The 25,276-nt window shown below is 35.0% G+C and overlaps 1 protein-coding gene and 1 pseudogene across 1 annotated transcript in view; one reads left to right on the plus strand and one right to left on the minus strand.

The window, feature by feature from the left end:
• Positions 1-5,143: 5,143 nt before the first annotated feature.
• Positions 5,144-25,276, minus strand: part of LOC149884767 (uncharacterized) — a 30,839-nt gene continuing 10,706 nt past the window's right edge. The window contains exon 3 of the mRNA XM_090096753.1: positions 5,144-5,277. Coding sequence (XP_089952879.1) covers positions 5,144-5,277 — 134 coding nt within the window. The remainder of the gene's footprint in view (positions 5,278-25,276) is intronic.
• Positions 23,378-24,159, plus strand: LOC149884768 (uncharacterized; annotated as a pseudogene).

Raw genomic sequence — 25,276 nt, forward strand, 5'->3', positions numbered from 1 at the left:
TGATGAAGTGTTGTATACGTTGCAACCTTGCAAATAGTTTGCATAAAACTGTCCTCCAAGAGGGGAGAACAGCAAGTTACAAGCTAGAGCAGTGGTGTCAATACCAATACCTTCTGTAGTTTCTGAATAATTTCCAACTCCTATCTCTCCATCTTCAAATATTCTAATATGAACATTTCCAGGAACGGACAATCCGTTTGTGACAATTGCATTGATAGCTAACCATAACCTTCTCCCTCTGAATAATTGAAAACTGTAACTGCATCAGGCAATCCTCCTGCTATAGTTTGCAACTTTAGTCCTAAGCATGAAAAGCTTGAATTTGGAGCTAGTCCTAAAAAGTTAGATTTTTGTGATGAAACATCAACGTAGCTTTTTTTAGCAGCATCTTGCAAGTTTGTAGGATCTAACACATTTGTCAAGTTGTGTGAATTTAAATTGACATCAGTAGTTATGTTGCTTATTCCTGAAGCTGCATTTGTATCAACATAGTTTTTTGTAGCGGCATCATGTAAATTGATTGGATCAGACACGTTGATGAATTTGTGCGAGTTCAAATCTAGGTCGCCGCTGATCGTGCTAGATCCATTTGTTTTTATGCACATGCTTGTGCTTGTATCTACATAGTTTTTTGTAACAGCTTCGTGCAAGCTTGAAGGTTCATTCATATTGATCAATTTGTGAAAGTTCAAATCTATGTCTGAAGTGATTCCTCCAGTACCAGTTGTTGAATGTGTGTCGACGTAATTTTTAGTGGCGGCGTCATACGAGTTGACAGGTTCCGGCACGTTAATCAATCTGAAAGAGTTTAAATCAATGTCTTCAGTGATAGTGCTTGAACCGTCTGTTCTTATAAACATATTATTAGCCAGTGTTGGTGTGAGCATATCATAGTAATATCTTCCCATTTCTGTTCTACCGATCATTTTTTATATATGGGTTTTTTCACCTGACCCTTTTTTACCCTTAATTTTAAACTTCTCACTCCTCCAAATTGAAGCTATTATCTTTTTATACTTCTCGCTACTAGACGCTTTCGGTTTGCTTGGATTTGCTTCAGATTCAATTGCATCCGTCTCTAAAAGTATACTTTTTTAATTTTTAAAATCCTCTTCGTTGTACACATCTGATCCGAATTGAATCCTGTGATGAGTTCCCAAAGCCCTTTTGTACCTTTATAAGTATTATTACCAATAACAATGTCATTGTCATCAATCGATATTTCATCTTTTCCGATGTACATTTTTCCATCTTTTGAGTGAACTCCAAATGTTTTGTCGGCACTATTTTTATTAGAAGCTTAGTTTGAAAGGTAATAAAATGCAATTTTACCGATGTTCATTGTGCTGTAATTATAAGTTATCTCTTTGGCTGGTATAGTTGAAGATAAATGCAAAGCAAGCTGAGTGCTTTCAAAGAATTTATCAGTTAGTTTTTCAAGTCTTCTTTTACCATTTGATTGCTATCAATCAACGGTCTTGTACATTTTCTTCATGTCTACTTGAAAGGTGATATCAGCCATATTATCATTGATGCTGTTCTGCTGTATCTTCCTCTTTGACTCAATCAGATCTTTTATAATTTTTTCTCTTTTTTCAGCGTCATGCATTTTTATAAACGACATTTTTTTTTATTAAATCAACAAAATCAAAAAAACACAAAACATAAATGTTGTGTGTTTGATTCTTATGGTTGCTCTTTATCGTTGCTACTTGACATTCTATTCATATACACTGCATTTTTTTTCTTGTTGAACAAATTTTGATACGTCTTAATAGCCTCTTCTCTCCCTTTGTTGATCAGTGACTCCTTAGTGACTTCATCGATTCGTCCTCTCACTTTTAATCGAATATCCTCAAGCATAATTTAAACTTTTAAAGCACTCCAAGGATAGGCTCGTACTCGTTGTCCTTCACATTTCCATCTTTTAGCGATTTTAAAATGTAGTCGCTAATGGTGTTGAGCTTTGAGTCTGCTAAAACGTTATTTTTTTCGTGCTTTCCTGCTTTTAAATTCAGCTTTTTGTTGACTTGCCATCCAACAATCGACAACCCTGCTCCTAAAGCTACGCTCTCACATGCAATCACCACTGGAGCTGCAATATGTGTCGTTCAAAATTCCAATCCAATTGCTCCAAGGGCAATACCTCCCGATTGCAACGCACTATCGACAGAAGAAATGATTCTTACAGCTCGATGATAGTTTTTACTTAGCATCAATCTTTTCTCCTTCTCAGATTCAATCTCTTTTTGTATCTCGCTTATTTTTTGAAGATGGTAATTATGCCCTTCATCCACAGGAACGCTTGGAAGAACTGGGGATCGATTTTTTTTATTAATATCGCACGAATTATATTTCATTTTATAAAGATAAAGAAATTTTATTTCATTTTAGAAATTTGATAAAGCAAAAACTCTCCCCTTTTTTTTTTCAATGACATCATTTTTGCTGTTGTTAATTTCCATGACAATATTATTTGTAGACTCTGCAATGATCATATCATGATTAAAATAATCCAGCTTTCCTTTTATTCTATCCCTTAACGTAACTACAGGGCCGCAGTGAGATCAAAAATCCTTTCGGGCAAGGAGAAAAAATGCTGCCTCAAATTCAATAACTTTTTTAATGTTTAACTTGATTCAAATTTTGATAAACCTACTTAAAGCACATTTAAAATCAACTTTAAATCGTGCTTTGTGGTTGAAAGTCATTGAAAAAATTACCAGGCATTATTTTTTTTAATAAATATTAAAATTAGACACATTCAAACAAAATTTATTTTTCTAGCTTTCAATGATGCAAAGTTATCAATAATTTCATTGTAACACAGAGATTTTGCCAGGGGATTTTCAATTGACAAAATGGCAAGATTAGTCTAACGTTCTTGACCCATGGAGGATCTTAGATAATTTTTCAAAAGCTTAAGTTTTCTAAGGCTACGTTCACATGATGCCACAGAGACGGGTAGGGTGAGAAAGATTCTGAGAGCAATTTCAATGAAAGGGTATGCCTCAGGCAAAGAATAGGTGTGCATAAATTGCAAGGTTTTCAATAAATTTGCGTTTTTTAAATCTGGAATCAGGACACTGGCTTGAAACTCAAAGCTTTCAATTTCAGATAGAAATTCATTAGCATTAAGATCACGAACATATTTTTGACAAAGTTTATCTCCACATTTCTTCATTCATAACAGCATGAAAAAAGCTGTTATTTCAGCTTTTTTCATGCTGTTATGAATGCCTCTGTCTCGAAGGTTTTGTATAGAAGCAATCAGACCAGCAATTTTATTTTGATGCAATATCAATTGTCATATTTTTTGATTGTAAGCTGCGATTCTCTCTGTCAATTAATGTAAGTATCATGTTCAAAAGGTCAAGCCAGCAAAGAAACTCAAAATCAACTTGAATCAAAATCTCTCTAGCTCCGGACCTTGTTTCTGCATTTAGCAGAGAATCATAACTAATTTCTTGTAAAACATTGTAAACATTTGTGATTTGATTATTTAGTGAATGGATAGCCTCCTTTTTGGCAGACCAACGTGTTTCACTTTGACTTTTTAGGGTGACTTCAAGTGTTTTCATCAGTTTGTCCCATCTGGTATTAGAACTTGAGAAGAAATTGAATATTTTTTTAACCTTTCCAAATAATGTAATCATAAATGGGGAAACTTCTGCTGAATGGACTCCTACAAGATTTAGAGTGTGAACTGCGCAAGGCACATACCGTGCTAAATCATTTTTTGCAGTTATTTGGGCTTGAGCACCTGAACATTTTCCAGACATGTTGGCTCCATTGTCATAACCCTGACCTCGGCAATCTTCGATGTTTTTAATTCATCTTTATTTAAGCTGAATAATATTATTAAAGCCAGACCAACTTCGGTTTTTTGATGAGATTCAATGAAATCCAGAAAACTCTCTTCAATAGAACATTCTTAATCAGTGAAACAAACATATCGGATTATTTCTGACATCAGGAGTGCAATCAAATAAAATTGAATAATATTTGGCTTTTTTATTTCTCGTGACTATCTCGCTTTTCACCTTTCTACCAAGAAGTTCAATTGGTTCATTCTGAATTTGTGGGGAAAAGTAACTAACAGATTTCTGCTTAAGTTTAACATTCGTTATGTGTTTTGCTAAAGGATGATGATAGCGTGCCATTAGTTCAATTGTGTTGAGATTCTACTGTTTGGCTCACCAATAATATTGGAACTGCTTCGAAAAGCCAAATTGTTCTTAGCGCAGAACATAATTGAATCTATAACAACTTTTAGAATATTTCGCCACTTTTCTTTTTCAGTTTGGATGGCATTTTGAATGTCTTTGTCTAAAGATCTTCCCCCTCTCAGATTTTTTTCCATTTCATGAAGTGAAACACTTTCTATGTTCACAGCTATTCACGTGTTCAGGGAATCGAGGGTTTAGTTGTTTCCATTCTGAAAAACCTTTTTATGTTTGAAAAAAGGATACATGGAAAGCAAAACAAAGAATTTTTTGATGCACTGTATAACAACCATTGACGATTAACTTTTTCCCCATTAGGATGATTTTTTTCAAACCAACCAGAACTGAAATGTCTGTTTTCTGATGATGTTAATGTGGTAGGATAGACTTCTCTCTTGTCTTGTTTAGCACCACACACAGATAACAGATGTTGCGAAAGCGCAACAAAACTGTTGATTACCGCGCAACATTCAATTTTGGCATTTGACTCCCAAACATTAGTTTTGACAATTTTCAACATTAAATGTTGCGTAATTTAACGCAACATTAAATGTTGCATTTTTTACAACACAAATGTTGAGAAAGCTTACTTTAGCGAGGACTGCGTTGTAAACCTTTTTTTTTTTCAAATTCTGCATTTTAAGGACTGCGCGGTTCGTACTTCCGTCAAATCATCTCAAATATGAATTTTGATAAAAAGCATGAGTTTAGTAATTGCGCATACGAATAAAGAGTCATTCGATTCCATAACTGTATCTGTGGGATCTTTGGCTTGTATGTCTATAGTCTTATTAATATTATTTCAAAGTAATAATGCTTAAGATTTAAATAAAAAGCAAAAAATAACTACAAAACTTAATGAATTTTTTCTACTACAATTAAAAAAAGTAATTGTTTTTAGTTCTTTTGTACAACTTTTAAGTAATTGCTCCCAAGAAGTCTGATAAAGCGGCACTTTTTCGGATCGAAACGTTCCTCTGCAGCAGATGCTCAAGCAGACCATAAACTGGCTTTATTTCGTGTGGATAAGTTAAGTTAAATACATAAAAACCCAGCCAGCACAATTTCATTGGGCCAATATTGGGCCAATACAGGCTGCCAATATTGGGCAAATATTGGCTACCAATATTGGGCTAATAATGGGGAGTGCAAATTGGGCCATTACCGGCCAAATATCGGCATATTGTCGGCAGAATCATTGCTCCAATATTGGGCCAAGATTGGTTTTGATCGGCTAATCATGGCTCAACATTGCACGTAGGAGTATTTGACGATTTTAGCTGGCCAAAACTATTTCTCTCATTTTAACAGCTGAAAACTTTACCATATGACAAGAAATTGTAAATTAAATGTTTTTTGTACAAATCCAAGCCAGTGGCGTTCAATATAGGGGAAAGATGGGTACTTTTAGGATTACATTTTATTCTATTCAATAGGAATTGAGGAAATAAAAGATATATTGTTTTTCAAACTTTATTATGGTAAATAACAAACTATATTTTGATATTTAATTAGATTCCACTTCGTCATTGTCAGAATATTCTTCATTTTCGTTGTTTTCAGTGTCGGAATCTTGGACTTCTCCAGGAAGAAGCAATTCCACAGCTTCTTTTGAAAAAGGCTTTGTAAGTTTGTGTTTCTTTTTCCCAATGCTGGACAACAGAGGGTCGGATGTTAACAATAACCTATTGATGATATCTTGGTTACAATCTTTTCTAGAAAATTTTCTAGCATAGCTAAGTCTGTACTCCCGGAAATGTTTGTTTCTGGCTTCGGCAGCCTCTTCCGACAATTGTCTAATTGGCAAAAGCGCATTCTCTACTATATCAGGACCATGTACTAAAACTTTATGCAGAGTTGGAGTCATTGGACACCAGGGGTATAGTTCAATATAAAGTTTTGCAGTATCCAAAGTATACTGTCTGAACTTTTCTACATCAATCTTGTGGCCACTGGAAATTACTTCTAGGATAATTTTTATTCTGGAAATTAAACGGAAGTCTACTCCAGTGATATCTGCAGATGTTTCCGGGTCGTTGAAGAATCTCCTGCTTGTGTTGCCGTTATTGGTTTTCCCAAATCCAACCTTAGGTATGTCGACAAGAATGCCCATTTTGCTCTTGAATTCATCTTGATTTCCTTTTTCCTATCTGAGATGAGTCTCTTCTCATCTTCCTTCAGCCTTTTCTGCCATTTTTTTACAGGCAATTTATATGATAGGTGAAGGAGACTTTCAAAACACCGTATTCTAGCATGCAGAATGGATAGTCCAACTTTGTAGCTGCTTTGATTGTCAACACATGTTCTGTCCAAATCATTAAATTGTCTCGATGTTGCTCCACAAATATAACATCGCATGGTCGATTTAGTGGTGGTTGCTGCGTTACAGACTTTTCCGTCATTCATAGTTAACATCATCACATGTTCTACTGCTATGTCTTGAAGTTGAGTTGGTTTCAAGCCTGCAATTTTGTTTTCCATGTAAGCAATTTCTTCAGCTATTACATCAGCAGTTTCTTTTATGAACCTAATTCGAATTGGCCTGCAAAACCTTGGAGACGATGGTGTAGGGTTTTGCCAGATAACCTTTTTATTTACTCCACAAGTTAGCTGTAATGGAACCATTGGGCATTGAAATAAACTGGCATCAGAATAAGAGTCATCCTCAAACTTTTGATTAAACTGTGTCTGCTGGGAGCCATCACAACCCTATTTCGTAGATAATTTCATATGTTTACGCCCACTTTCCGTTTGAGTCTTGATAACTTCTTCTAAATACAAGACCAATCTTTCGGCAGTATGGTTTAACAGACTTTGTAAGTCTACTTCAGCTAAACTTTCTGTGACTGTGAACGAATCAGGATCAAGATAGCATGTTTTTTTTTCTTCGACCAAAATACTGTAGTAGGGCCATTGCTTCTTGTCACTTGTACGTACGATTTCATATTGAAATTTTGTTAGGCCTGCGTCAGTAAATATTAAAAGAGCCTCTAACGGTGTCAATGATTTTTTTGTAGGTTCAAGACTGCTGCGATAGGCTTTTTTATACTTTCCCGCTCGTTTGGGAGATGTTTTAAGATCTTTGAGGACGGTTGCAGCACTTCTTTTGCCACTTGTTGTCAAACAAGTTTCAGCTGCAAAAACAATAGCTTCTGGTTCCACATCTTTCCTGAGCTGTTCTATTTTTCTCCTCTTTGAACGTTCACTAGAATCGAGAAAACTTTTTCTTGGTCGTCCTGCTGATGATGGAGTGGATGGGGTACCCGGTATTTGGAAACTCCCTTGCAACCAAGGGCCATGCTTCTTAATAAATATTTCATGAGTTCTGGATGAAGACGACCACATTTTTCTAAAAATAGCTTTCAACCTCGACAATTTTCGCTTGTATACTGTTTTTAGTTCTTCGGTATATTGATTTCTTGATAACAAATTTTGATCAGTTAAGTCCATTTTTTCATTGAAATTTGGAGCCTCCTGCTGCTGAATACTGTTGTAGAAATCCAAACGAGAGATTGTTTGCATTCCTGATGACCCATCTAGAAAAAAAAATTAAGTTGAAAAATTCATCTTCGACCTTGATGTGCTTAGAACATGATTAAAATTTAGATGGCATCAACAGGCAGTTGAAATTAAGATTTTTAAATAGCTAGTGGTATAAACTCATAGAAAAACGAAAAAAACTAAGAGGGTTTCAATGCGCACTACAACTTTTTCACTTTTAAAGTCAAAATTTACTTTAAAATTCGTTAAAAAAATGCTAAGTTTCATGGTTCATAACTTTTGTGGTAATTAATATTTCAAAACGGTAGTAAGAGTAAATAATGTACATACCTGTCATAGATTCATCCATGATATAACACTGTAAAACTTGTACACAGCTTCAATAAACACCACTAAAATCGCTCGTAAATAAAATGAACCACGCAGTTATAGATCGGATATTTAACTAGACTGTGTAGTTCCAATTACTACTTTTATAACCAAACCATTAACTGCTCATTAAGCGACCATTATCGAGAGATAATAAGGGTAGGTAATTAAGTGGGTACGGCCACTTTTAATAATTCCAATTTTGGCCAGCTAAAATCGTCAAATACTCCTACGTGCATTTGCCATTAATGTCCCAAGTCACGGCCAAATATAGGCTACTACTGGCCTATACAAGCCTAATATTGGCTATTCCTGTCACTATATTAGAATTTGTATACTCACGCCACATGTTTATTTGGCAACATGAGCTTACAACTGTCACTTCCATGCCTAACAAATTTGTAATACAGAAGATAACAACTTAATTTCTTTCTGAAAATTTATTTTGTCAATTTGTTTGAAATAAAATACAATTAATTAAAAACAAATATTTCATTACATTTGATATATTTATTTATTATAAAAAAGAAAAATTAAACGTCTTCCACAGAACTTTCCAAACTTTTACGCCTCTCCTCGCGAATTATTTTTAGGCCGTCCCTGTCAATTGAACCTGACAGCCATTTTGAGAGGATCTTTTCCAGCTGACAAATCGTCGCTGCGGGAAAGTTTTTTCTTACTGCATCTGCATGAAGAAATACCAAGATTAAATAGAGGTGAAAAGAAAAAGGAAAAAAAAAATCAATAAAACTTCAATCCGCCACCACTGAACAAGTCACAAACACAGACGTCTTGTCTGTTTAAATTAATAATTACAATGACACTTTCATAATAACACCAGATTAAAACCCTAATGTGTAATTTCAATAAAAAATCAAAATCAAAAGTAAATTACTATACAAAATACTACATACAATTCTGATCCCTTTTTATTCAACATGTTTTGCTTTTTTTTTAATTAAAAGATTAATAATTTAATTATATAATTAGATAATCCATTTTCCAAATTTATATAATTTTTTTTTTATCGTCAATTTTATTTAATTTGGGTAGAGCATTTAACTTATTAAATGACATCACACTACTAAGACATGCCGATTCCAAGCCATTGATACCTTTCCTATACTTAAGGTTTTAGTTTGTAGTGATTGATATTATTGCATGTGTATATATAATAATATCTTGTCATTTTTTAATTTACATATTTCTACCGATTCTGAGCCATTGATACCTTTCCTATACTTAAGGTTTTAGTTTGTAGTGATTGATATTATTGCATGTGTATATATAATAATATCTTGTCATTTTTTAATTTACATATTTCTACCGATTCCAAGCCATTGATACCTTTGCTATACTTAAGGAATTCAAGATGTTGTTTTTTTCTTCTGTGATAGATTGTTAGTAGTAAGTGATTATGTCTTTGCATTAATTTTTTTTTTGGTTCAGAGCTGAATAGTTTATCATAGTCCATAAAATTAAAACAAGGTTTTAGTTTGTAGTGTCCGATGGCCAAGGTGTGAATTCCGTCATCTAAGATAATTCTTTTGTCGTCGTTAGCGCTGAGTGCGACCTTGTTGATTTCTTCGGTGTATACGTCATGATCATGGGATCGTATAACGTTCATGGTTGCAAGCTTTTCTGTCTTGTTCATTAAGCAGTCGTAATAGTCTTGATGAGTGATGTGTTTTTCAACAACTTTATTTTTAACCCCTTTGCATTTTTTGTGTTCTTTTTTTTCATTAAAGACCTCATAGGAGTAGAGTTTAGGTCTCAGTCCAACAAACTGCGTGATTTGCTTTCCACCGGTTTCATCTTTGAACATACCGATAACCTTTTTATTTTTAAACCCAACGTCAAATCCAAAGTTTTGAATGGCAGGATGATCTTTAGGAAAGTCGCTCGTGTCAAATTTACTCTTCACGTCTGCGGTAATGTCTTGATAAAAATCATCTGTTTTGATTTCGTAAATGAGCGAGTCAGTGTCAGTCATGAGTAATTTAGCGCGATCTCCGTATTTAGGCTTGATGTAGTCGTAATGATGCTGAAGCATGAGAGTTTTGCTCAAATCGAGGATGCTCATTCCCAAGTAAACGGGTTTGTTGTAAAAGACATTTGTTCTTTTCATATGAACCGCGGTTAAGTTTTCATCAAAAATGGTGTACCGATCATAATTAGGTTTTTTGGATAATTGTAAGACTTCTTTTCTAGTGGTGACAAGCCTAATATCAACATGCTTTAGAATATTCTCCATGGTTTTTCCAAACACGGAGTTGTTCATGAGTTTAAAGAATTCTTTTTCAAACTCGTTTTCAGCTTTTGCTCTTAATTCGGTGTTGAGGTAAATATACTTTTTCATAAAAGACTCTTCTTCAAAGGTGATACCACGATGAATTTTGGTGATGACAAGTCCTAACCGTTCATAAAGTTTTAGGCTTTCATGGTGAATAACATATTTTTCTTTGTTGTTTAAATTAGGAACGAGCTTATCCACTTTTCCAATGGTTAGTCTTTCAGGAGCTAAAGGGTAATCGTTATGTAAATCGTGAAGGTGAGTAGGATATTCTAAATCCACTTCGAGAATGCAAGGCATGGATTTCCAATTTAAAAGTTCGTCATCAGTCATGCATCTGAATCCTCTAACAGGAAGAGGTTTGCACATAGCCCAGCCATAAAGATTGTTAGCGTCTAAATACTGAATGAATGTAGATGGTTTTGAAGGATCGTAGGAATCACCCATGTATTTGTTATTAGCAGTTGCATGACGTTTGGAGATCATGCATTTTCCACCACGTAACCCTCTTTGAACCATGAGAAGCATATCAATATCGGTTAACAATTCCAATTTAATTTTAGTTATCTTTAGCATAGCGTCCCAAGCCAAACCGGGTGAGGTGTAATACCAAGCAGGATCAAGCCTGTAATGTTTCAAGCAAGTGTCTCTGAAATTTTCAAAGACATCTGCAAGTATCAAGACGTCAGACATGTTGTACAGCTCGTGATAATCTTTAAACGTTTCACATTCAAATACCTTCCAAACGTTTTGAGCATGTGCATAGTCTTCGGTGCTTATTTCCTCATAATTCAGTTTGGAATGGAATGCCTCAATAGGAGGTAATTTCGTTTCGGAAAACTTTTCAATCGAGTTCATCCATTCGTAAGGGTAAACACCTTTTTTTCTTAATAAATCAAACTGCTTTCCAGAGTAATATTGAGCAACGTTTCTGCATTGATCGTCGGTTAGATTTTTAGCTAGATTTTCTAATCTACCAGCCATGAATCTGATGCTGTCAATAAACCTTATCTCTTTCCATACTTCACGACGTTTACCTTTCTTATTGATAAAGTCTCTTACTTTGATTTGCTTAGAGAAGCTGATGTATTTTTCTTCATTGTATGGTATGCATTTTAATTTTCCACCTAATTTTTTTATGAACAAATGACTGTCATAGCCAGACAAATTATGGAAAATAATGGGAATGAATTTTGGAATTTTATAATCCAAGTTACATTTGTTATGCGAGGCTCCTCGATACTTTCCGGTCAAATGGCAATGGTCTAAGACTTTATCACCGTTAAGATCTTTGCAAATGTGACATAGAGTTGCAGCATCAAAATTCTTTTCATCCTTATCAGTCATCACTTTCTTTTTTATTAAATCAATCTTATCGAAAATCTTTATAAGATCAGCTTCAATCATGGTTATAAATTTTTGAGCCACATCATCCTCATCGCTTTCTGCTGTGTACATGACTGGTTCTCCTTTGTAAAGACTTTCGTCAAAGCATTTGATGTAATAGCAGAAGGAGCTTGGAACATGCTTTTGATATTGTTTAGTGTATGACTCTTTATTATTATACTCAGTGTTGTCATCGATAGGTTTGATGAAACTTTCAAAGTCAGCATATACGACGTACGGAACCCTCATATACTTGTTATAGTTTTTAAACTGAACGGTTGTTCCTTCTTTAGGAAGTTCAATTCTTACTGATGTGTTATCATAACAATAAGGTTGATGTTGTTGAAGCTTTTCTTCCTGGTCATATTCTTGCAAGCAATTTCTGCAAAAATATCTCTTGTGTTGATGTTTCGATGCTGAGGAACCAGCAAACCGACTCAAACTTTTAATGAAACAGTAATGTTCTGTGTCTTCGTTTGAAATAAACAACAAATCAACACAGTGCTTTCGATCTGTAAATTCAGATATTCGCAAAGGGTAAGGTTTTTTATTTTCATACCCAAAGACGTTAATGCTGATAGTTGGGTTATTCACTTCAAACTTGCCGATTTTATTAAGCTTGACAGGAAACTCCACTCCATCCCAATCGAGCTCTTCAGATTTTAGAACCAAGTCTTCATCAATTCTTTCGTTATGATAATTCTTCAGATTCAACGCTCGAGTGACCGACCATTTAAAGCATTGATTGTCCTCGTTTTTCATGTTGATAATAGCATTTTTGTCTTTCAGCTCTTTAGACAGCTCAATATAGGAAGAACCGCTGAGAGGTTCGTAATCAGTAAAGTTAATGTCCATTCTTAAAATCCTTGATAGGATGCAATTAGATCCTAACGCATTGTATTTAACACTACTTTCCAAGACTTTCTCTTCCATCTCACCCATGAGTGTTCTTACATCTGTAGCTGCTAGAATAATCTCTGATCTTAATGAAAAGGTTGCTTCTCGACTCACTTCTTCACCAGTCATGATGCTTACAGATTTCATTTCACACACCAAAACAATTCTTACTCTGGTGTTTCTTTCTCCTTCCATGGTTTGAATGGCAGACTCTCTCACCAAATTAAAAAAGGATGCAATGTCTTGGTATTGAGAAGAAGGTGTGTAAGAAAATTGTCTCACAGCATTCTCTGCCGAATGTTCAGTCAACTTGAATTTTATTTTATAAGGCTTTGACACAGGCTGCTTATACACTGTTTTTAATACAAGTGATTTGATAGACTTTATCTTTTCATCGATTTGTTCCACTGATTCGCTTACCTTCTTCTTGACTACTTCAGGAACGTAGGGTTCTATCCAATCTTTAATATCATTAAACTTAGTTTTAACATAGGTCGCCACACTTTTTGCAACTTTCGTCAGACTTGAAAATAAAGGTCTTGGTGCTGGAACAGGTCTAGGCGTAATAACGTTTGATGAATCGATAACCGGTGTGTTAAGAATAGAGGCTTCATCTCTTGTCACCTGATTTTGCAAGAGAGTAGAAGGTTCGAATGAAATCAAGTCGCTGGACATTGGTCTTGGAGCTGGAACAGGTCTTTGAACCGCAGGACGAGGAGCAGGTACAGGTCTTTCAGAACCAACAACAAACCTTACTTTTGTCGGCTTTATTGAAACTTTTGTCGGTTTTACAGAAACTTTTACAGCAGGTTGAACAAACCTAACCACGGTAGGTCTTTCATTAACAGGCAACGGTCTTGCCTCAGTCGTTAGTCTACGAGTAGGAGCAGCAGGCTGCAAAGCCCTTATAAGATCCTCCTTTCTCATTTTATAATACCCTTTTATTTTCTGCCCTTTAGCAATTTCTTTTAATTCTTTCACCGTTTTGTTGTCCATTTTTATATAGCAAGATTTTTATTTATATCATTCTTCAATTTTTAAATTCAATATTAAATTTAAAAACTTCTCACGCTAAAAATGTTCAAGCAGCAGAAGCGCACGCTCTATGTTTATCCTTATGAAAACCTTCACACAATGCTTCAATCTTTAATCTATTTCTTTTCTCTTCCTCATCTTCTAGAATGATTTCTTCATCTTCGACTTCCTCTTCGACTTCCTCTTCAACTTCCTCTTCGATGTATTCATCTTCTTCATCATCATCGCTTTCATAACAATTATTCCTTAAATTATATTCATAAGTATCTCTTAAATCTTCAAACATTTCAAGCATATCCTCAGTTAATTCATCTTCTCTTTTTAATTCTAACATTTCTCTTTCAATACTATCCAGTTCTTCATAGGTTGGAGCCTTACTCCTTTCACTCATTGTATTCATTCGTTCTATTATCTTATTCTGTCTGTAACTCATTTTTATATAGTAAGATTTTTTTATTTATATCTTTTTCAATTTTTTAAATTCAATATATAAAAGAATTTAAAAAATCTCATATTTATATCCATCCACTACTTTTCCATTTCGTCTCACAAAGTACTGCCAGCCATGTCCCGTCTTTTTCTTCGATTCATAAACAGACTTGTATTTTACCACCTCACCAGTATCAACATGAGTTATTCTCAAACCTAAAGGATTATTTCTAATTAAACCAAGTCTGGCATATTTAGGATCAAGAGGTTTCTTTTCTTTTTTCTCATTTTTTCTAGGTCTTCCAACAGGTCTCACCTCTTTCGAGTTTTCCAAAATTGCATCTTTACTAATCAAATCGTTCTCAACCGCAAGCATCATGAGCGACATTTTATTGTCAGACGTTTTGGAAACACCATTTTCTTTTAGCAAATTTTTCAAAACCTTTCTTGTGTAAGGCATCTTTTTATTATGAGAGATTTTTATTTAACTCAAATTCGATTTTTTCATTTCTGACATCTGAAGAATCTTAAAAATTCAAAGAATTTCCATGGGTATGAAGTATTTTAAAGTTTTCATACACAATGTCTTTAGAACCGAGTGAATGATTTAAAATTGCACTTTTCAGATTTCCAGAAATCTTTTTCTTCTCATCGAAATCACAATCTAAACCAAGCACATACTTGTCAATCATTCTTAGCTTCTCTTCTTTAGGAAGACCTTTCCAAGTACTGAGATGCTCTTTGATTTTCTTTTCCATTCGTGAAAATTCTGTCTCACCACTCCATACAAGTCGGTAAAGCCTATCTCTCTCTTCATCACTGTACTCTTTTGGAATATTAAAATCTCCGTTTTCAGTGACGTAAACAGATTCACGAAAAACACCTGTTTTTCCAAATGCAAGAAGCTCAAGATGTCTTTTTTTATTTGCGTCAGTCTCTTTTATGCTACATTCTAGAAAAAACGGAAAAAACTGTTTCATTTTATTCTTCTTGTAACCGATTTAACCTTTTTTCGGTCTACCCACAGGTCGATCTTCCTTCACGTCTTTAATCCATTCGTTTTTATCAATCAAGTTGTTTTCAACCGCAAGCATCATGAGCGACATTTTATTGTTTGACGTTTTGGAAATTCCGTTTTCTTTCAGTAATTTTTTCAAATCCTTTTTCGTATATCTCATTTTTTATTTAAAAAAATATTATTTTGAAGAACATCAATAAATTCGAAGAATTCATGTGGATGCTCTGCACCTAATAAACAATATTCATTCTGCTTCCATCTGATTTAAGCCTAAGCAATTTATCGGAAATGAGGACGGCAAAGGCTTGAGTGTTTGCAGGAACGTTTGCATTGAATGTAGCTTTTATTTGCACGTCTATCACTGAAGTTTTTAACCTCTCAGCCTGCTTGCTTACATCAAAAACAAAAAGAGGACAAATGTATCTATAATTTAAGGCAGTCAAATTGGGTTGAGATATAATTTCGTTAACTCCATAAAGTCTATTGTCAAACTTGCATGCGTCTCTATAAGCTCTCGAGTATTTGTTGTTATTAAAGTCTAAATTGTAATCAACAGCAGGATACCTTTCACTGTTTAAGGTGACATATATGTTTTTCAAGTCGCAGTGATCAAAGACTGAAGGATTTAATTCTTGGCTTCCAGATTTATTGGTTTGAAATCCAACAACGACATACCTCGGTCTTTCACTAGCAGATCTTGCACTTAACCTCCAACTAAAGTTGTTTGATACAGGAACAGCTATGGTATCACATTGTCTAGATCTGAACGAAAATGGTACATCTACTTTTGATTCAATGATTTTGTAGAGATTGTTACTACTCGCGACAGATGGCGTGACATGTGGCATAAATAAAGACAATTTAGTCAAATCCACTTTTCCTGCAGCTGTTGCAGCTGTTCTAAAAATAGCGTCACTATCGCTCTTTCTCACAAGAGCAAGTGTATGCTTAAATCCATAAAGTACTTTATCGTAATCGTCGCAAAATCCAAAAATGTGCTTTAAAGGAATGCAGAACGAAAACATTCCTTTTTCCTCAGGCTGTGTAATGATATAATTTTGTTTTTGCTTAAATCCAGTGTTGTTAACAAGATCTGCTAAAGCTGTTACGTCTCTTTGCCACAGCTGGTTCATACCCTCTGAAATTTGGAACTCTACTGGATATTTGAGGTATCCAATCATGGTGGTAGCATGTCCAGGATCATAAATGGTCTCAACCTCTTGATTTGACAACTGATAAGAAATCTGGCTGAACATGTGCATGATACCGTTGTTGGCTAAAGCAACGACGTCTGCATCAGCGTAGGAAGTTCCATCCGCTTTTAAAAGTCTTCCTTCAACCAAAAGGTATGCTTCAGATGGAAGCGTGAACAAAACTTGCTGCTCAATATTTATTCTTATTTCTCCATCCACGTTTAGATTCTTATTCACTGGTTCATATTCATGAAACTCAAATCTCTCAATTTCTTCATCAACAATAATCTCTTCTGTAAAATTTAAAACATCGGAATTTGCCATTTTTATACATCAAAGAAAAAAATTTTAGATCCTCATGCAATCAAAAGCCCATTTCCCTTTTTTACCAGGTCTTGTATTCTAATCGCGTTGTTCTTTGACAATCCTGATCCGAACATAGAATAATCATCTATAACTGGTACGCTTGGAGTTGATTTTCTATTAACAATGCTTGAAATAATTTCTTTGCTTTTAAGACTGAGATCATTCTTTGCAGCTTCATGAGGCTTTGGAGTTCCAGTCTTGGAATACAATTTCTCAATGTTCTTTTTACCTTTATCAATAGCTACATCTCTAGCAGTAGAAATGGCTGTAGAAGCTAGCTCTTTTCCTGCAGATTTAGTAGCCATGATTGCTTCTCTTCCCAGTTCGGATTTCGCAATTTTATTAGCCAAAGTAGATGCTGCTCTTGAAGCGCTTGAAGCTGCTGCTCTTCTCAAGAAATTCTTAAGCGTGTCAATTATCCCACTTCCACCCACAATATGCTTCTTAACATATCTATTTCTATAAACGATCATTTTTATTTCCATAGATTTTTTTAATTTCATATCGATATACGCGATCATAGCCTTGTACTCGTCTTTATTAATCCTATTCTGTCTCAACAACTCATCGCAAATGGAAACAGCTACATTTCTCGACTCTTTATTCCCAGCATGCCATGCAGCTACGCTCAATGTAAAATTATGAACTAATGCGTTAGGATCGCTCGGAAGTATAATCACGCCATTACCTTTTTTGACTTTAGATTCGCTTTTAAATTTATCCCAAAGCGGTTTTATAATTTGTCGGTATTTTTCGCTTCTGGAGGCTTTTGGCTTGTTTGGATTTGATTCCGAATAAATAGCACCACTGTTGAAAATAATTTTTGAATAGTTTTCCAAATCTTCATCGTTAACGTCGCTCCATAATTTGTTTGGAGCTTCAGATTCTGTCATAAGCTCCCAAAGACCTTTTGTTCCTTCATACTTTTCTCCTCCAACAACGATATCATTTCCATCTACCTCCACCTCCATTTTTCCAAAGTACAATTTATTACTAATTTTACTAATTTCGAAATTTCTTTTAACATCGTTTACGAAACGCGTATTATACCTATTTAAATAGACGGATGAAATGTCTCCTAAATGATTTGTCTCATCAAAACTAGGAGGTGCTTTTTCATTGCGTCTTTCTTCGATGCTCTTGATCATCTTTTCATTGCTTTCAATCAGAGGCTTGTAAAGCTTGCTCAAATCAGTCTGAAGATTAGCATCATAAATATTTTCATTCAAACTATCTTGATATATTCTTTTTCTTCTTTCAACAAATTCTCTCACAATTTCATCTCTCTTGTTAGGGTCTAGTATTTTAAAAAAGGACATTTTTTAAAACACAAGAAAAAAACTTAAACCCAGACAAGCCTGTGTTTTTTAAATTAGTTTTTCTTAGATTCTTTGAATCTGTGGAAATCTACGATTTCTTAGATTCGCTTGCGAATCCGTTGAAAAATCTAATTTTTCTTAAACATATTATTGAACGCTTTTATCGCATCTTCTCTTCCTTTTTGGATCAACGACTCTTTGGTTATCTCGTCAATGTTGATTTTTGTTTTAGTTCTTATTTCTTTCATCAAGCTCTTAAACTTTTGAAGCTCGTCTAAAATCAATTCATACTCTGAATCGCTCACAACGTTGTCTACTAAAGACTTTGAAATGTGACTGTTGATGGTGTTCAATTTCGACTCTGCCAACACTTTGATCTTTTCATGCTTCTCCGCTTTTAATGCTAGTTTTTTGTTAACTTGTCCTCCTACAATGGATAAAAACCCCATGCCAATAGCCACACCTTCACACGCAATCGCAACAGGAGCAGCAGCGAAGGTGTTCAAAGTTCCAATTCCAACAACTCCAAGCGCAACACCACCTGCTTGCAACGTAGTGTCTACAAAAGAAATGACTCTGTAAGCGCGATGGTACTTTTTGCTCATATGTGCTCTCTTTTTCCTCTCGTTGTCCATCTCTTTTTGGATTTCACTTATTTTCTGAAGACGGTAACTATGTCCTTCATCTGCAGGAGCTGTTGGAAGAACTGGATAAATTTTAGATTCATTGAATCCATGCGCTCTAGCGTTAGATTTAGCATCGTAATTGTATTCCATTTTATATTAAACGAAAAAAAAAATTTTTTTTTTACTCATTAATGAAATTGACAAAGCATAAACTTTCCCCTTTTTTAATAATGACATCTGACTTGCTGTTATTAATAATCTCCATGATCACATTATCCACCGACTCTGATATCATCATGCTGAGGCCGAAATAATCCAGTTTTGATTTTAGGCTTTCCCTCAAATTCACTAAAGCTAATCCGCTTTTAAGTTTTATTCCAAACATAAAAGTTATTTTCTGATGACTCAGTTTATTCAGTGTGATGTCTTTTTGAGCAAATATTTCATATCTAGCTCCTACTTTTGAGGGAGGGTGCTTCAAATACTTGTCGAAAAAAAGAAATGATTTATTACACGTCTTTCGATCATAATGAAAAAATTTTTTATATACATTAGTTTCCATTTTTATTACAAAAAATTATTTCTTTTATACATCATTTTATTCCGTACATGTAAAGAATGCCTGCGTCCATTAGGCGTAATAATAGACTTGTCCGAGAAGAAGGTAAAAGCTTCCAGATTGTCCGACTTGTGCATCACCAGAGTTGAGCGTGACGACGAGTCTTCTACCAGCTGCGACAGTAGGCATAGAATCTGCTTCTCCAAAATTTCTGTAAAAAGAAATGGTGGTGGTCGATCCAATGGATGAAGTGGATTGATACAACAGTCCAGTCGATTTGTTGTTGAATGAAGTCAGATTTGATCCGTTCCACGACGAAAAGTAAAAATCTTCCAGTCCAGAGGATGAAAAGAAGCATGTGCTGTCACCGTCGTAACCAGGAAAGTAGGTGTAATTGTTGGTGTTGTAAGGAGTCCAAGGAGTGAGAACGGTTCCGTTACCTGGAGGCAAATTTCCGTCGTACATTCTGACTCGTGATTCCCACCAGTTTCCAGAAGCGCCGATGATGTGCACTCTGATGTATTTGAGAAAGACACCGTTTCCTTTCCCGTTGGTGTTCATCAAAACGTATTCGCTGCCGTAAGTGGTGTTCAAATATCGGAACGATTTGCAGTAAAGTTTGAAAAGAGGGATGGAGGCAGGAATGGAAGCAAGAGTGGAAATGAACGGTTGAATCCAATACGTGATGGCTGTGGAATTTTTGTTCACCAGTTGAATGGATACGTCGTTTCTGAAAGGCATGTCCAACGTCAAGTATCCTCCCAAGGAAGTGGTGTTAAACATGTTGCATCCCTGCAAAGAGTTGGCGTAATAGGGTCCTCCCAGTGGTGAAAAAAGCAAATCGGTAGCAAGACCGGTAGCGTCCACTCCAATTCCTTCCGTTGTTTCTGCATAATTCCCCACATTGATTTCTCCGTCTGTAAAGATTCGAATAAAAACTTGACCAGGAATATTTGTGCCAGAGGTGCTGTATAAAGCCAGCCACAGCCTTCTCAGCACTCCTGATTTTCCGGAAAACGCAAACACAGGAGAAGTGGTTAATGCTGCTACCGTCTGAGACTTTAAGCCTAAACTGGTAAAGCTAGAGCTTGGAACGACGCTGGTCAAACTCGATTTTTGCAACAACAAGTCAACATAATTTTTTGTCGCTCCATCCTGTGCGCTGGTTGGATCAAGCACGTTGATTAATTTGTGCGAATTCAAATCCAAATCTGTTGTACCTACAGTCGTTCCACCTGAAGCATGCGTGTCTACGTAATTTTTCGTAGCTGAATCTGAAGCTGATGTAGGTTCAGCTAAATTAGTTAGTTTATGAGCTGTCATGTTAATGTCTACGTAAGAAATAGTATTGTAAGAGACTTTGGTGTCTACATACCCTTTTGTTGCAGCGTCTTTTAAATTGGTAGGCTCGCTCACATTAATTTGTTTGTGAGAGTTCTTGTCGATGATTCCCGTGATCGTACTGGATCCGTCTGTTTTAACACACAGACTTGAGCTGACGTCTACATAATTTTTTGTAGCAGCGTCATGAAGTTTGGTCGGTTCGTTCAAATTGATGGCTTTGTGGAAATTTAAATCCAAATCGGCAGCTCCAATCACGGTGCCAGTTCCTCCTGAAGGATGTGTATCCACGTAATTTTTTGTAGCAGCATCGTGTGCGTTAGTGGGTTCACCCAAGTTGATGATTTTATGAGAGTTGTAATCCAAATCTGCAGTGATGGTGCTGTTTCCATCTGTTCTGACATAGAGATCACCTGTTACAGCTATTGATGAAGAAGGATCATAAAAATACCTTCCCAATTCAGTCCTACCAAATTTGTCAATCATTTTATATAGACACGACTTTTTTTTCACCAAAGTGTGTTGACAACGCTTTGAAAGTCATCCCCTTCCTGCAATTTTTTCAAGACGTAAAGACACAAGTGACCACAATAAGAAGTGTCACCAAACTGAACTCTTTCACTGTTGTAAAAGACTGGACTTTTTAAATAATCAATGAGCTCTACAAGAGGAGGTTGTGCGTATGAATCAAAACTATATTTCTTATCACCGTCTTTAAACCAACAGATCCAATGAAATCCATCTGTGTTAGAATCTCCCGTGTTTACAATTCCACATTCTTTTTTTCTTGTCTTTTCTGGCAATTCATCCCTCACAAAAACACCTCTAAAGTTTTTAATTTTTAGCTTTTTCACAGCATCTATTAATTGAAAGTTGGTTAGAGGTTTGTTAGGTAGTACAATTCCTTCAACGTTGATCATTTTAAAATTCAGAAAATTTTAAAATTTAGAGTTTACATTTCCTCATCTTCCGATTCTTTCACCTCTAAATCCAAGTTTTCCATCGTACTGATATGAGAAAAAGTTACATTTTTCACGATAACAGCCTCTAACAGCTTGAGTTGAATAGACATAATAGAGGCGCCTATATACACTCCCTCAATTCTAAGCCCTCCAATAGCAAAACATTTTTGATTGAGGAAATTATGTCCAGAAGAGCATACTAAATTTCTATTATGATGTTCTCCTTTGATACCATTTTTTATATCAATATCTGTTTTCTTTCTATAAATACAGAAGTAATGAGTATTTCGTCTTTCTCATTTTTAGTAATCGTCTTTGCATAAAACACTGGTGATGCTTCAGGATGATCAGGCTTATATTTTAAAATACTCAATTCGTCTGAATTAATTTGCTTTTTTCTTCCTCCTTTTTTAAGTTTGGCTGACAATTTATCCACTTCACCTCTAATAAACAAAGTAATCTTTTCCATTATACTAATAAACTTTTTTTCTTGTTCTGTCTTTCCCTTTTTAGCATCGAAGCAAACAAAGGACATGGAATAACCAGTCAATTTTTGTGTTGCTGGTTCTTTATTCTCGCATACACCATACGAAAATAATATAGGTGTTCGTAATACAAGAGGACCATCTCCAGTTGGAAAAGAATATTTTATTGGCACTTTTTGATATACGACTGGTTTTGTCGCCGCGTAAATTTCTCCAACTGATAATTTGCTCTCATCAAAACTTTCAATTGTAATAAAACTCATTTCTTTTCTATATACAAGATTTTTATTTAACTCAAAATAAAAAATTTTTTTTTCACTGTATTTTTAGATCTGTGAAGATCGCCTCTTTATTACCCTATACATTTTGACTGGAGGTCGTAAAAGTCTCATCCTATAAATCATTTTATGAATTATATCACAGTATTTAGACAAGTTAATTACGAATGTCTTCAATTCCATATTTCCCATATCAAATTGAAATTTCAGTCTGAATTCCTCCTCATCATCAACCAATTCAGTATGAAGATTTTCCATCTTTTCATGAATATCATCTAAATTCGCTGCTTCATAAATACTACAACGTAATTCATTCAACATCACTTGGTATCTAGACATGAACTTATTCAAGTCAATATGTTTCATGCATTCATACATATCATCTTCAAGCGCATTTAATTTTATAATCATCTCATTCATTATCGCAATCATTTCTTTTCTCTATACAAGATTTTTATTTAACTCAAAATCAAAAATTTTTTTTCTTCTGAAATGATGTATTACTGGTCTGGTTGTTTTTTAAGATTTTTTAGATCTGTGATTTTTTTTTAACGCCTAATCCGAATTTGGCTTTGGCTTTGATGATAGGCTCGATGATTTTTCGCTCGCTTATTTCTCTCTGAGTGGGATTTTGTATAGAATCCATTTCTCTGCTAAATTTCTGCATCATTTGATCTGCTAAATTTCTGTTTTGCTTGTCGTTAAAATACTTGTAAGCTAAATCGTGGTGATATGCAGCATTGTCTACTCTATCCACCGGTTTGCTCCACTCTTGATACATGTCTGTGGAAGTGAGTCTTTTGTCTAAGTTTGTGCCAGGTCCTGCAAAGTTCATACCTGGAACGTGCATTTCTCCTGGAAACTTTGCCCATGGAAGCTTTATTTTGCTTGAGAGTTTGTTGATCGATTCTACCAAGTCTCCTCCACTAAGCGCATGCGTAGAAACAAACTTGCATTTAGTCGTTCCGCAGATGACACAAGTTCCTTTAAGTATATTTCTATTGCTTTTGCTTATAGCATGATGCAAGTTGTTCGTTTCTGTTATTCTTTTACATTTAACGCAATACATTTTTTTATATTCAACATAATAAAAAATGGAAGTGATTGATTTGTCATGGAATGTAAATAAAAGCAAAAGGAAAAACAACAAACTTTTGCCTAGAAGTATACGTGGAATCATTATTGGAAAATCAGGTTGTGGCAAAACAACGCTGCTACTCAATTTACTTTTAAGGCCTGGTTGGTTAGACTACAATCGTTTGCAAGTCTTTGGAAAATCTCTTTTTCAACCAGAATATAAAATATTAAAAAACTCGTTCGAGAAGAAATTACCGAAAGAGGTTATTCTTGATTTGTTTAACATTCAAAGCAAAATTGAACAATTAACCGTGAGTCCTGAATGTGTTATTGATGAAATTTCAAAAAATGGAATAACACAGAGGATGTAGAATGTCAATTTTTCGAAACTGCTGACGATGTGCCTGAACCGGAAGATCTTGATTCATCCAAAAACAATTTAATGATCTTTGACGATTTGCAATTAACCAAACAAAACAAGTGTGAAAAATATTACATCCGAGGAAGACATTCCAACGTCGACTGCTTTTACCTCGCTCAAAATTATTTTATGTTACCTAGACAAACCATACGAGAAAACGCTAATTTCATTTGCTTGTTTCCTCAAGACTCGAAAAACATTAACCACATTTACCAAGATCACGTATCCAGCGATATGAAAATAGAAGAGTTTAAAAAGTTTTGTAAATATTGCTGGTCTCAGCCTCACGGATTTGCAGTCATCGATCTCTCTTCTAAAAAGGATTGCGGAAAATATCGAAGCGGGTTTGACAATTTTTATTTTCCCAACTCTATATAAAAAAGATGAGCGGATTTTATCTCCTTGCAAAAGCAAAAAAAGAAACTCCAAACGTAAGAAACAGAGTCATCCAAACTGAGTTTGATAACCCTATCGAATTTGAACCTAATAAAAAGTATGAAATGGCTCTTGTTGGTTTTGACACTGTTCACAGTTACACTAACATCAATTCTAAAAATAATGTTTTCAGATACAGCCCTAACGCTGGTTCAAACAGCTATACCATTTACATCGAAGAAGGAGCGTATGAAATTAGCGAGATTAATGATTATCTTCAGAATGAAATGAAAAAACAAGTTGGAAACTTGTATAGAGCAGATGGTGTTGTTATCGGTGCAAACCTAACCACTTTAAGATCTACACTGAAATTTGGTAAACCTGGAGCCACAACAAAATATTGGGTAGATTTCAACGTGAATAACAGTTTAGCTCCTGTTCTTTGATTTTATAAAGCAGAATATACCTATGTAGAGAAAAAAGAAGATCCAACAGATCCGAATAAAGTCACAAGTTATATCGACTATTACGAGTCTGAGACACTTTCGAGAATAGACGATGTAACCATCATCAGAATCACAAACGATGTTATCGGATCATCTTATGATAATGGAAAAAGAACATCTGACATTTACTCTTTTCATCCTGACTCTCCTCCAGGTTATAAAATTAGCGAAAAACCTTTCCACTTGATATACTTGCCTATCATGGTGGGTAGAATTTCAAGAATGGAAACAAGAATTGTAGATCAAAACGGTAACTTGATCGACTTTAGAGGCGAAGACATTATCCTCAGATTCCACGTTAGAGAAAGAATAGCCTCTGTGCTTCAAGACCTTTTTACGAGCAGCGCAGTTCAACGATAATTTTTTTCTTTTATTTAAAAAATGAGCTACCAAAAAGTAAAAATAAACATTTCGCAAAGTCAATCTGACAAAATAAAAAAAGCGATTCAAGAAAAGAGTGATGTCAATATAAGACTATCCCATTCAGATCTAAATGGTGAACATGTTCTCGCTATCACTAATGCGCAATTGAACAAAATTAGAAAAGCGTATGAAGCTGGAAAAGGGGTTACTCTTAAATTGAGCAAAAGACAATTATCATACAACTCAACCAT

Source organism: Hydra viridissima, unplaced genomic scaffold (assembly GCF_058129835.1).
Source record: "Hydra viridissima isolate aposymbiotic clone 2 unplaced genomic scaffold, HvirCarnegie_v1 scaffold_8, whole genome shotgun sequence".
Classification (NCBI taxonomy): Eukaryota; Metazoa; Cnidaria; class Hydrozoa; order Anthoathecata; family Hydridae; genus Hydra; species Hydra viridissima.